Source organism: Homalodisca vitripennis, chromosome 4 (genome assembly GCF_021130785.1).
Source record: "Homalodisca vitripennis isolate AUS2020 chromosome 4, UT_GWSS_2.1, whole genome shotgun sequence".
Lineage (NCBI taxonomy): Eukaryota > Metazoa > Arthropoda > Insecta > Hemiptera > Cicadellidae > Homalodisca > Homalodisca vitripennis.
In genome coordinates, this window is record NC_060210.1 from 7,713,055 (window position 1) to 7,727,741 (window position 14,687).

General features: G+C 32.4%; 1 protein-coding gene across 2 annotated transcripts; it reads right to left on the reverse strand.

The window, feature by feature from the left end:
* Positions 1 to 382: 382 nt before the first annotated feature.
* Positions 383 to 13,871, reverse strand: LOC124358910 (arginine--tRNA ligase, cytoplasmic-like). Of its 2 annotated transcripts, none has more exons than XM_046811164.1 (4): positions 13,717 to 13,871; positions 7,862 to 8,023; positions 2,129 to 2,336; positions 383 to 675 (listed from the first exon to the last, which is right to left on the reverse strand). In XM_046811164.1, exons 1-4 carry the CDS (start codon positions 13,759 to 13,761, stop codon positions 398 to 400), a joined length of 693 nt encoding a protein of 230 aa, XP_046667120.1. In that variant the 5' UTR covers positions 13,762 to 13,871; the 3' UTR covers positions 383 to 397. The 2 variants fall into 2 exon arrangements, with proteins under 2 accessions (XP_046667120.1, XP_046667121.1); XM_046811165.1 differs by lacking the exon at positions 13,717 to 13,871 and adding an exon at positions 11,862 to 11,891.
* Positions 13,872 to 14,687: the final 816 nt, after the last annotated feature.

Here is a 14,687-nt window from a genome sequence, read left to right on the forward strand (position 1 = left end):
AAGTTTCATTGTAAAATGTCAATAAACTGAAATTTTAATTACCTTTTACTATAAAACGAGATAAACATTTCAAACTAATCACAACACTACCACACAAGGAAGAATAATAATGAGATATACATAAAAGACGCCCTCTCATAACAACCGAAAAAGCAGTAATATATCCGTCTACGGCGTGGGAAGGGTTATAAAGAAAGATTGGTAAAGTTTGATAAGTACTCCAATTGGTATTTTGACTCATAAAACATGATTTTAAGCTTGACTTTAAAAACACACACGCTCCCATTCTACTTCATGTTTAGTCAATTTATATATCACTGATCAAAACTCGTTTTGGGTATGGCCTAGAAGCTACGAAAAATAAAACTATGCATTGAATAGTGTAAATTGAATAAATTTAGTTGAACAAGACTACATCATACCTTAAATGTCCCACATGCATCTCTTTAGCAATGTTGGGGGATGAGAAATCGACTACGACCTTGAGGCGGCGAAGCAGCCTGGGAGGCAGCACCCCTTTGGTCAATATATTGGTCAGCAGTCTCTGGCAGTAGTTGCGGCTGATCCATACGTTGAGGAACCCGGGTCCAGCAATCTCCACCTTATCTATCAACTCTGACTCGTCCAAGTTCTCCTTGATCTTATTTGCCACGTCCCTCGGAGACACTTTGATACCTACACATGTGATCATATTAGCCATGAGAGATTTATCCATTTTTTTTATTAATAATATTTTGTTCCAAAAACTCAAGATAATCTACAATAATCATAAAAGCAAAGTAACAAAATACATTATCATCCCAAGTTTACTTTAAATTTAAGAAACATAATTAAGACAAACTATACTCACTATTATTGAAGATAAAGACTTTCAATTTACGTGAATGCTCAGTTTATCAGTCTTTCCTATAGATATGTTACAAAAGGAGACTACTGAAAATCATGGCTACAGTATAATATGCAGCCACCAACACAATCAAATAATGATTATCGACTATAAATATCGATAGTTTCGAATACACCATTTGACCTATAGACATTTATAATTAATCATTACCAGCTGTTTTTATTTCTTTCAAGCACCGAGTAGGCTAGTGACATCATTGCCAGCTGTTTTAATTTAATTTATGTAATGAGTAGGCTAGTGACACCGGAAGAACAATGGTGATGAACAACAGTTATTGCTACAAAATGTATTTTTTAAACCTGAACAATGTTTTAAATGGTATCAAGATAATGACTTAGCCCCTTTAAATTCAAAGTGGCCAATTTGTAGTAGGATATGAAAACTAGAATTAAAGGCGAAAATCAAATAGTGTTTTATTGCAAGAAAAGTGGGAACAAACAGAAGTACCTTGGTACCATATATATTTTTGTATTGATATCTAAAAACTTAGCAGCAGCATCATGCACATGCATATATGTCTACACACAGGTGTTTGTTTTTATAGCCTTAGATGTAGTTAATTTCTTACAAAAAGCATAATAATATATACAGTGTTGTCTAACTTTGTTATGTAAGAAGGTTACAAAATAACACAGATTTTATTTGTTAAATGTAAAAATATTCTACATTCATAAAAACATTTCTACAACCGACAAAACAGCCTGTCTTCTGGCAGCAGTCACAAACGATTTCTTCATGAAAGACATTTTGTTATTGGACGGTATGATTTTCATGATGCAGTAAAGTATAAAACAATTCGTAAAAGGTTTTAGTAGTCACTTTTTGTTTAAAAATGGATTTATACCAGTAATGACTAATGGATTATGAAAAATAATCAATTATTATAAGGTGCTTCAGATAACTCTAAACCTCGATACATGAGGCCTGTATTCCAATAAAATGGGTCACTAATATGTTTTTGCCACCATAATACACTTTGACTCCCAAGTGGTTTAGTATCTACTATTGGGCATGGTGTAATAGTCAGCTTGTGTAAGCTCTGGGAATGAATATGTTAATACTGTAATGGCCTTAATATACTTTTTTGAAAATAAACAATGTTGTCTTTTCAAAACTAAAGGTTACTAAAAATAATTGAAATATGTATTTTGTTACTTCACTATCATGATTATTGTAAAGTATCTTGAATATCTGGATCAATATTCTGTACAAAGGATTTACCTTGTCCTTTCAGTAACTGAGCTATTGGCATAGCCGCGTTGCACTGATAGTCTCCAAACTGTGCTGAACTAGAGGTTGTCAACGGCACCGGAGGATCAGGCACATCAGGATATGCTTTGCAAACTGCTTTCGTAAATACATCAGTCAGGGAGTTCAACAGACTTTCCATCGTGTTCTGAGAAATCTTCTCTTTCTCTTCATGCAGTGCCTACAACAGAAAAACAACTTAAGTGATACCAACTAAGATCTGTGTGCGGATAATCTTCATTGATATTAATTAACAACATCACTAGTTCATTTTAACCCAAAGTTCTCTCTCTTAACATCTAGTACCTTCTCATCTTCATACCTTTCTACATTAAGTCATAGAGAGGACTTCTAAATCCCAACTTCATTCACCTCTTTAATAAAAACATTTTTCATTTCATTTTACTTGCCCCATCAAGTTCTCTAAACCTCTCTCTTTTTCTTCTATTGATATTTTTTATCGGTCTTTGGTATTTATCTTTAATCTGTATTTTGATCTTCTCTTGATCTCTTCATTAATTCTCCTCTCGCATATCTCATGCATATTGTTTCATTAAAACTTGATTGTTGGGTGTTGGTTACAGTTAGGAAAGTTACAAAATTTAAATCCTGGTACCACCAACTGTACAACTATGCGCCATATTCGGCCTAAATCATTATGTGTACAATTAGGTATTACATAAAATATATGGCATTTTCACAAAGCAAATTTTTTTATTAAAAGGGACTCCAATATTGGGACTGAAAATAAAAATAATTTTTATACCCAAACAATATGTTGTTGTGTACCTACTTTTTTTTATTATGCGTGTTATACCACAATCACCATGTCACAACTCACATGTAAATTAAAAAATTTCAAGTCGAACTTATGATCCATAACTTTGTATTGTCAATTATCAGTTATTACCAAAATGTCATAATAACTTATCTTGAACACAGCTGTTGTTGGTTCATAGTCAAATGGTGCAACTTAATTTAATTTTCTTACCTTGGTACGTATTGTTTTGTCCAAATTCCAAAATGCACCATGTGATAAAATAGATGCCAGAGTAGGCTTTGAGTTTCTTTTGATTCCATTGATGGTGCCGGATTGAAATACAAACACAAAGATTGAACATAAGATATGAGGAGATATCACTGAGATTATCATTGATGATTGTTATATCACTAATACTGACTAATGCACAGCCAAAACAATCAATTAATTGTTCCATAAATTAATTATATGAAATAGCTCAAAACTTAATTTTCAATTGCTGGTTATAGGTAGATTTTAATCTACTATTTATTTGGAGGGATTATTTGTTTTTTTAACGCATTTGATATGTTACAATTTTCTTCAAGAAATTGTCATGTTCATCACCCATGTCAATCAAGTCCCTGAATACGTTCATTCTCATTTTTTTTCTGGTGATATATTTGCAGACACGATGCATATTCAAATGCTCATGAACAATGCTCTAAACACTCCAATTTGAAATTCCAAATCTATAGCCAATAGCATTGATTGTTATTTAGCCATTAGTGTGTATAATTTCTCAAGTGCAATCATAAAATTGTACACATGCAACCATATATGTTGTCATAGAAATGGAGGGGTAACCACATTGGAAAACTCTCTATTAGCTTACCCCTGCTTGAAATAATCATTCCAGCAACATTTCAACTTTACCTATACAGGGTGCTTCAAAAAGGATTTTAAAACTTTATAATTACGAGAGGGTACCCAAAAAAACTGCCATAGGCGCAGCTTGTGTCAGCCAGCCAGCGCCAGTCAGCCAGTCAGGTGGTCGGGCGGACAGTTCAGTGCCGCCTGTATTATCAATCTGGCTTGTTCCGTTTACCTGCAGTGATTTTTTTGCTAGTCCTGTTTTGTTGTTTCGTTTTTTATGTTGGCAAGTTTAAGTGGAACAACGAGCAGCTGTGAAACTTTGTATGCTGCTTCGTACATATGCTGCTGAAACAGGTTATCAAGATGATGCTATGGGAAAATCTCAAGTGGTTTGGTCCATTTAAAAATGGCGACATGTTGATAACAAACCTCAATCTGGACGTCCATGAACTGCCTGAATCAACGAAAATATTAAAAAAATTCTACAGCTAATAGACCATCCATAGACAATTGATTAACTGTCAGAGATTAGTAGGTTATCTTGGAGCTCGGTTCAGTGAATTTTAACAGAAGATTTGGGAATGAAAGGGTTGCTGCCAAGTTTGTTCCTCGGGTTCTGACTGACAATCAAAAGGAACATCAAGTTCAAATCAAGTTCAAAAATGTTGTGTTTGAAACTGATCCAGATTTTCTGCCAAAGATCATTACTGGTGATGTCATGGTGCTATTGTTACAACACAGAAACAAAACAAAAGTCAAGCCAATGGAAATGTCACCCTGTCCAAAAAAATGTTGTCAAGTCAAATCAAACAACAAAATAATGCTGGTTTGCTTTTTTGATGCCAAGGTTGTAGTTCATTCAGAGTTTGTTCCCCCAGGACAGACCGTCAATTAAACCTTTTATTTCAAAGTTTTAAGAAGATTGCACAACAGTTTTCCACAAAAACACGTGATTTGTGGCATACAGGAGACTGGTTCCTCCACCTTGATAACGCACCTGCACACATACACAGCCATCTCTGTTAGTCAGTTTTTGGCTAAAAATGGCATGGTTCCGCTGCCTCACACTCCTTACTTGCCTGACCTGGCACCATGCAACTTATTTCCACACATGAAAAGGGGTATTAAAAAACACTATTTTTTATAACATCGAAGAGGTCAAGAAAAAAACAAGGGAGGAGTTGTCAGCCATTTCTAAAGATGAATACAAAAAAAGTTACAAACAGTAGAAAACACCGGTGAGACAAATGTATTAGTTGTAATGGAGAGTATTGTATATTGAAGAGGATAAGATTTTTTTGTAATAATCTGAAAATATATAGCTTTTAAAAAATAATTCTGGTTTCTTTTGGGTACTCTCTTGTAGCCTAAATTCAGATAACTTACTACGCTGATACTTTTCAGCATGAGACGATGTGTTCAATCGTGCAACTGACAACACCACAAATGTTACTAACTACTATTAGTTTTATAAAACCGACACCTTTGCACATAAGTATATTTACATTAGGTAAGCTACACGTTAATGACCGGATAGCCAAGTATAGCGTCTTGACATTTTAATCCAAACAAGTAATCAAGGTGTGAGAAGTCAAAGTAATGAATCAGGAATCAGTTGCAGATATTAGAGTCCCTACCTTTCCTTTTAATATTCTTACAACCGTTTTGTTTCTATAGAAGAAAATTGAACTAAATGATAGAACATAATATTCAATTGCTTTCATAATCATTTAATCAAGGATTTCTCAAACTTTACAGTGAATATTACCAGTTACTCTGTCAAGAGTTCAGAGCAAGAATTCAAGCTGCAGCGGAAAAGTTTTAAACTCACAAGCTCAAGCACGTTTGGCAAAAACATTCTGATGAGATGTTTATGAAAATCACAAAAATAAATTACACCACATTACCTCTACAAAAGTTTTTTTAAAACATTGTGTATTCTGCAGAATAATTATAACAAAATTAACCTGATAACATTTTGGAATAAACTGATAGGAACTGGAAGACGCGTAATTTTACTAGAAGGCATTGTAACAATGCCAATGGATTCCACCAAGGAGTTTCTCCTCACTTCTCCCACCATATTTCATAGCCAGTTCTCATACCGAAGCGAGAGAAGAAAATGGTGGATGACAGTCATTGAAACCTAACCTATAAATTACAAATGAATTCTATTCGCTAAAAAAAACAACCTATGGGTTGGCACAATACATAACTAAATATAACTCTATCGTTTATAACTACACTATCAGAAACTGGAACAAAAACAAACAGTAAACATCATAGATGGCTATATTCGGCGGAAGATTTAAAAATCATAATGATGATTTACAGGCTTGCATGGACTTTACTTTTTCCTCAAAAATATAAAATGGCTCCTTCATGATACAGACACCACGTGGAAGTACACAATATACACTATATTATGATGTATAATACATCTGTAATTATGCGCTGAGAAATGTTTTATTAGGCTACCAAAGAGTTCGAATTCACCTTGTTTTGTAGGTAGGCAGTCCAAACTTTACGTTATTCTCAAAAATACATAACAGGTCCAAGATGATACATATACCACGTGAATACACAATATACACTACATAATGATATGCAATACATCTGACTTATGCACTAAGATCTTTTTAATAGACTACTAATAAGTTTGAAATCTTTATGTTTTGCAAGTAATCTGCTACTACTTTATACAAAATTTTATCAAAAAATGGTAATATTTAAATAGTTGCGAGTGTCAGTAGTGGCTGCTCCTACATTGTATATTGTTCCTATTATATACACAAGTTTATAAAAAATTATCAACATTTTGGTAGTTCTCAGTACCTGTAGTTACTGCTCCTACCCCATATATATATATATATATATATATATATATATATATATATATATATATATATATATATATATACATGGATATAGGATATGCCTATATATATACATATATAGACAATACAGACTACATGCAATATGGAAAGTAATTTGTTCTAAATAAATAAAGTACACCTTATATTGTGGGGAGGGGCAGCTTTTTTCGCTTCCCATTACATGTAATTAAATAGTCAAAAAATATCAAGAAAATCCACACATACTGTGAATTGTTATGTAGTTAATAATAAATATACTTACCATTATCAAAAATTATGATATGTATGAAAATATTAGACTAATTCACATAATATAAAGCTACTAGTTAACTGTTACACATGTGCCTCTACCCCCCACCCAAAGGGTAATGTTAAATGAACAAAACACACTTTCTACATAAGAAGTACATTTTGTTTTGTTTGTTTTTTTGTTAACGAGTTCAACATGACATGATTTAAACATAGAAGTCACAAAATCCAGTCTTAAGAGTTCTTAAATTACAAAAATTAACAAAAATGTATCTAATACTGAAAGAGAACAATTCAGACAAGCTTCTTTCTTTATAGGTGAGATGCTTTTCATTTAAGATAACCAGCACTTACATATTTGTGTTTATGATTGTGTCTAGAGATATATGAGTAAGAATTAGGTATATGTGTCTACATGGCAATGTGTATTTACAAGAAAAAAATAAATTTCGGACTGTCTACATACAAAACTTGGTAGCCTAATACATTCCAGACTACATTCGGACTCATTGGTAGCCTAATACAAAATTTCACAGAACATAAAACCACAAGTATTATCATTATGTGGTGTGTATTTTATACTTTCACGTGGTATATGTGACATGCTGGAAACATTTTGTGAAAAAGTTAAAAGTTCGGACCGTCTACATGCAAATCTATGATGTAATCTGTAATGACGATCTCATTACAGACAGTGTAATTATAAACTTGAAATTTGTATTTTCTATTTAACATTTCCACCAATTACATTATTTTAATTAGCAGATAGATTAAATTTAATTGTTTATTGGCTAGGTTTCAATTACTGTTGTCTGCCATTTTCTTCTCTCACTTGAGTAAGTAGTGGGAACTGGCTATGAATTATGGTGGGGGAAGTAAGGGAAACTCCTTGGTGGAATTCATTGGCAGTTTCACACCGGTGAAGCACACTGGAGTCATGAAGAAGTATGACACACTATTCCTTACCCTCTTCAAAATTGCCAGACGATGTTTCAGTTTGGTGTTCTGAGTTATAAGCTCCGTCAACTCATCAGGTATATTTCCTTCAATTAGTTCAACGGAATGACCATTTTGAGCCAAGGCTTTCAATTTGTTGAAAGATTCAGTTAATTCTTTCACTTCATTTTCCTGCAAAAATACAAGTATTTCAACAGTTGGAAAAGATTGAACTTTTACTTTTAGTATATAAAGTAGACTTAAGTGTGGTAAATAAATTTACCTAAAACTACTAACTTAACTGAAACTAAATAATTAATGGTACTTTGGGATTATACCGACCACACCCAGACATGAATCGTTATTTGACATTTTGCTTCTACTGATTACTAGATTGGCATAGAACAATATTTCGTCAATATAAAACAGGAATTGTCTTATCGCAAACCCCTCCCCATCCTCAGACAGAGGTCAATGTCGAGCGTTCTAGTAGATAACGTGATTGCAGAGTCTCGCCGCCCGTTCAGCTGGTGCGTCGCTTTGTTGTACTTCCGTGTTTTACCTCTACATTTCTCCAAACACAAAAATTAAATAAAAACAAACATGATCAAACTAAAACTAAACTCTTTATTGAAAAAACACTCAAAACTTGTTTTTATTCTTGATCACACTCCGCCACCCAAAATGCGAGTGCCATGCCTTCGCGCTGATGTCAACGAAAGATCATAAATATAAACTGAATTGTAATGAAAAGGCAATTATGTACCGTGCAAATCATGTGATGCCGCGTGGCCTGTCGTAATCGGGATTCTCGAGAAAGATAAGATAACAGCGACAACAATACCGATCACAATGCCTGGAAATGCTTGTAATTTTGTAATTAAAGAGTTGTTTTTTCGTTCTATTGTGTTTGTTTCTATACATTTATATTTTTGTGTTCTTCGTACTGGTGTGGTCGGTATAATCCCAAAGTACCTAATTAATAATCGTATCATCAAGATTTAAAACACTGTCTGAACACAGACGTAAACATCCTCATTGATTTAAATTGAGCTCTTTTAACCCTGAAATTAGCATATGCTGCAAAAATTATGCTGTGTATTTGGAAATCATTACAGTGGAATACAGCATATGTAGCACAGTTACTTATTTAGATTTAATGTAACTTTTGGAGGAGTGAATATTGGAGGGTCTCATTGCAGTTCAAACTTATGGTGTAAAAGAGAAAGAAACAAATTTCTCATTAATAACAATGATTTAAATTTATTTGATTTTTTAGGTTTGAATCACAGACAGTGATATAATGCAATAATAAAATGTACGTAATTATATACATACAATCGTCACATCGCAATCTGTTTATTATACTATACCATATGTTCACCGTATTTGATATTTTGCATCGCAAACATCGCTGTGCGTTACTACTGTGTATTCATACTCTTAGTTTTTCTTGTGTTAAACTGTGGTCACAACAGCTGTCTCAGACTTCATTATGTTTCCATAATTTTAGTATTCTTATGATTATTTTGGGACTGCTCTCGACAAATTATCAGCTGTACAGCTGATATATACAAATATCAGCTGTACTATGGGCTTAAAACTTCTTTACATAAACGATACAGTGAAATTTTAACACCATAAAACGAAATAATTAATGAAATTAGTAATAAATCGCTGACCTATAACAAACAACTACTTAAACTTAATAGTTGAACAAACACTATATTATAATCTAATATTCTGTTCTATTAGTCAAATGACATACATATAACATGTTATATTTGAAACATTGGTTGTCGTCAAAATAAATTTTATAAAATTATATGAATTGGGTCTAAAATACTGTAATTTACTACTACAGTAAATTTTAATGTAGTTTAAGGGCTAAAAGCTCTGCTAGTGATTCAATCATGCACTGTGTTTCACAAGGAAACTATGAGATTTTGCATGTTATTTTAATGAAAACACGAGTTTTATGGTATATGTAACAGCAAGGATGACGTTCCGGATGACGTTCCAAGGACTCAAGAAGATGACAACAGTATGAACTTAGTGTTTTTAAATGTCCAAGGCCTCAAGGATAAATCTGTTATATTGGAGGGTTTTTTACTTGGCCTAAGAGTGTCTGTTGTTTGCATCTCGGAGCATTGGCTACAATATGACGAGGTTAGTTTTTCAAATCCTATAGGCTACTCTCTGATAAGTTCCTTTTGTCGTTCAAAATTTAAAAGAGGTGGTTCTCTAATATTTGTGAGGAATGATCTAACTTCTAACGCCAAAGAGCTAGATTTAGGTTTCCTATGTGACGAAATGCATTTTGAAGTTTCCGGGATATTCATAGATAAATTTAACTTAATTGTTGTCTCCGTATATAGGTCACCCGATGGCAACCCCACGGTTTTTTTAGAACAGTTAGAGCGTTTACTATTATTTCTTTCCAAGTGGCACAACTCCACGGTTGTGGTGGGAGGAGACCTTAACGGAGAATTTGACATTACCAAATGTACAAAAAATAGTGTTAAAACATTTTTGAATTTATTAAGACAACATAATTATCACTGTATGAATTATTTACCAACCAGAAATCAAAATTGTCTGGATAATATTTTTTGTAATAGACTTCCAGCTACTGAAAGGGCGATCTGTGAAGTTATCTCCTTCCCTTTTTCTGATCATGATGCCCTACTATTTAATTTGCCTATTAAGTTTATTGTATCTGAAAGAAACAACATACAGGACAGGTCTATTGGCTTCTTTAAAATGGTATTACCTGTGAGGAAATTTGGTTGTGTGGCAGTGATGCTTCTCTGTACTGATTGGGACCTAGTATTCAGCAATAATTTCAACACCACTGATTTATTTTCAAAATTTTTCCTCAAAATTACTTCAGCTATACATTTTTATTGCAATCTTATTAAATTAGATTCTGGCCCAGTAAAATCAAAAACAGTTGGTTTTCAAAAACAGCTCTGGTATACAAAAGAATTAACATGTATGAAAAATAATTTGATTGCTTTGAGTCAAATTCTGAAAGAGACACCTTCGTCCAATTTGAAACAACAGCTTGCCAATTCTAAACTAAAGTACAGAAAATCTATTTGTGAAGCCAAGCAGGCTTATTACAGAGAAAAAATAGAATGTAGTAGAAATAAGTGCAAGGCAGCTTGGGATTTAATAAAAAAAGACACTCAAGGTCATACTAGCAATAGTAGAGTTGGAATCTCACCCCAAGAATTTAATGACTTCTGCATAAACTCAGTTAAAAAACTAAGGCAAAGTGCCACTAATCCTAATATAACACCCCAGTGTTATATGTCAAAATTAAATGTTACTCCTGCTCAGTTCTCTTGGAAATTAATTACTCAAGAAGATGTTTTAAAAGCAGTTAAAAGATTAAAAAATTCAAATAGTTGTGATTTTTACAATATGTCAAATAATTTATTAAAACAAATAGTTCCATCCATAGTACTTCAATTGACTTTTGTATTCAACATATGTTTGGCCAATGGTGTTTTCCCTGCTGAACTGAAAATTTCTCGGGTCTGCCCAATCTACAAAAAGGGTCCAAAAAACCAGCCGGAAAGCTATAGGCCAGTCTCAATTGTACCTGCTATATCTAAGTTGCTTGAACTTCTTGTCTTTGATCAAGTTAATGAATTCTTAGAACATAATAATCTGCTTTGCACATCACAGTATGGTTTCCGTAGTGGCAAGTCAACCCTAAATGCCATAGATGACTTGGTGCGAAATGTGATTGAGGCTTTTGAAAATAAGGCTTTTGCTCGGGCCGCCTTTTGCGACCTGAGCAGGGCTTTTGACTGTGTCGATCACCAGGAATTGTTGTTAAAATTAGAATTTTACGGTATTAAAGGATCTGCCCTACAATTTTTTGAATCATATTTAACCAATAGAGAACAGCTTGTTTGTATTAATGGAAATTGGTCAAACAGGATGAGGGTGGAGCATGGAGTACCTCAAGGTTCTGTGCTTGGACCCTTACTTTTTTTGATTTCAATAAATGACTTACCATCAAATATTTCATATCCAGTTAAATCAATTTTATATGCGGATGACACCACCTTTTTTGCAGCCGCTGGCATGATGGGCGAACTTTCCCATCTAATAAACAGTGCGGTAAATGAGGGGGAAATCTGGTTTAAAAGCAATCATTTCAAGTTGAATTCTGATAAAACCCAACATTTAGTCTTTAGTTTGAGGCCTTTTGACCAAAATTTACAACCCAAGGATGAGTGTGTCAAGTTTCTTGGGATGCATTTAGATAGCAAACTTCAATGGAATTCCCATGTAGATCATGTGTCAATTAGGCTGTCTAGAGTTGTCTATCTGATTAGACGTCTTAAAGCCCTTGTTGATATGAGCTATTTAAAAATGGTTTATTTTGCATTCTTTCAGAGTATCTATAGATATGGCTTAATTTTCTGGGGTGGTTGCAGTAGAACAAAAGAGATTTTAATTATTCAAAAAAAGGTTATTCGTATTCTCGCAAATGCAGTAGATGATGCCCACTGCAGGCCGCTGTTTCAATTATTAAAAATTCCAACAATAATTAATTTGTATATTTATGAACTTTTATCTTATGCACTGAAACAATGCCCACTTTTAACTTTTCAAAATGATGTGCATTCTTATCACACCAGAAATAGTAGTAATATTTCAAGGACGCATTCCAGGCTAGAGAAAACACTCAATAGTCACGTAGAAATGTCTTTTAAAATCTATAATAAAATTAATAAATATATTAAAATTAGCAATTACTTTAACAATCAAAAGTTCTTATTAACAAAATTTTATGAATGGCTGTTGAATAATCCAGTCTATTCAGTTCAAGAATTTTTGCTTTTGGAACAAATAGATATTTTTTAGATAACTATATGCCTATAACTGAAACTTGTGATACATTTAAATTTATGAGCTGATGCAATATTGTTGTATATGTTATATTTAAACTTTTATGTGCAGTTTTATTTGTTATTTGACTTCAGTGTTTTTATGCTATTTTTGTCTTTCATAATAATTATTTTGTCTGTGATAATTTATTCTTATGTATGTTACTTTTATGTGCAATATCTATTTTTATGTGCAATATTTATTTATTTATTTATTTATTATAGCCTAGTAAAACTTAAAACCCATGTCTGTTAGCTAATGATATATTCAAATATTTATAATTTTTTATGTCATAAATTATTGAAGAATTGACTGTAGCTAATTCAAGCTGTAATATGACTTTGTCAATACATATGTATTATGTCAACGACAAAATAAAGATTCTTGATTCTTGATTCAAGAAAATTGGCAACATACAGGCATAAATTTACAGTAAAAAATCTAGGATGCTGCCAACCAACTATTAGGTTGTAGAAAATCTCTTAAATTACTGTGATTAACTGTAAAAACTGTTTAGTATTTATTAATTTTAGTTAGTTGTTATTTATTATGATTAGTTATATCCATCTTATCAATCATAATTCAGGACTTGGTTATATATTAAGACCTACATATTCTGGTAGCTTAACAAAACTGATTAATTTATAGCTACTACCAAAGCTAATGCCAAACTTGGCCTTTATAGCATAAGTATTAAAAATTAATTGAAAGGTTTGATCACTTAACCTGAATTACTGCATTAGGCCCATATAAATTTAATACCATGTAGATTTTATGCATACGTATATATATGTGTGTTAATGTTATGGTTATAAGAAATAATAAAGAAAGAAGTTTTACAAATTTGCATCAGCGAACATGCAACACCAACGCCACAATGCGTACAATATAACCTATAATCTTCATTTTTATCAGAGCTACATTTGCTCGATTGATTACTGTAAGACATATAAGATTAGATGGACAAAACTAACAGCATCATCGGTGCGTTTCCTGATAGTCTCTAAATCTTCATTCATTGTATAAAACACTAAAATTAAAGAAGATAATATGCTAAAAATAACCTAAACACCTCAACTTCAAAGTTCAAACCACTACACATCACATTATATTATTTAAGTGACCGGTTCAGCAGCTGGCGCTGTTTGCAGTGCTGTCAAAGTAATAAGAAAATACTCTCTTGTTCAACATAAAAATCTTGATTTTTTACAATCTTTATTTTAATTATCGTTTTTGACAGAGCAGAGTTTACTTTTATTATGTTATATATAACGATGAACAGAAAATAATATGATTGTTAATTTGTATAGTAAATAAATAGAACATTATTTCCCTCGAATACATTTACTGTTGTTTCATTTAAATAATATATTCATATTTGAGTTTAAGCAACTTGATAAAAGATATTACGTGATATTATCTCTTGCAGTTTTAAACACAATTACTACATTACAGATTAAAAATTAAATTAATACAATACAAGCAGTAAGAAAGATCGCATTCAGAATATTTTAATGTTATAATCATTTATGCAAAGCAAGACATCGCCCATTATATATATTTATAAACCTAATTTTAAATTGGACATAATCCAAAATATAAATCTAAAGCTTTAGATTAATTATATGATAAATTGTTTAATTTTGTAATGTGTTATTACCCTTGGACAGATTTAGTTTGTTCTAGATTTTTGGCAGTCTCTTTTACACTGTAGCGTACATGCATCAGTTATTACGTTTTTTTATTGTTCGAAATTTATAGTAGCTAATTTGTATTATGTGTTTGTATCAAATGTTGCAGCATGTTTCTGTTAATCTTAAAACTTGGGCTGGTACTTCTTACCATCTGGGAGCTTATTATACTGAAAAACTCTAAAACTAACAATACGTAGGCTACAGCTGAATGCGTCTTATTAGAAATGTCAAACTCTAATGTTTAATCATCT

Coding starts and splice junctions, on each gene's coding strand:
- LOC124358910 (XM_046811164.1), bottom strand. CDS start 13,761: ATGAATGAAGATTTAGAGACTATCAGGAAACGCACCGATGATGCT. Junction 8,024..13,716: donor GGAAACGCACCGATGATGCT/GTTAGTTTTGTC, acceptor GTATTTTTGCAG/GAAAATGAAGTGAAAGAATT. Junction 2,337..7,861: donor GTCTGGCAATTTTGAAGAGG/GTAAGGAATAGT, acceptor TTTCTGTTGTAG/GCACTGCATGAAGAGAAAGA.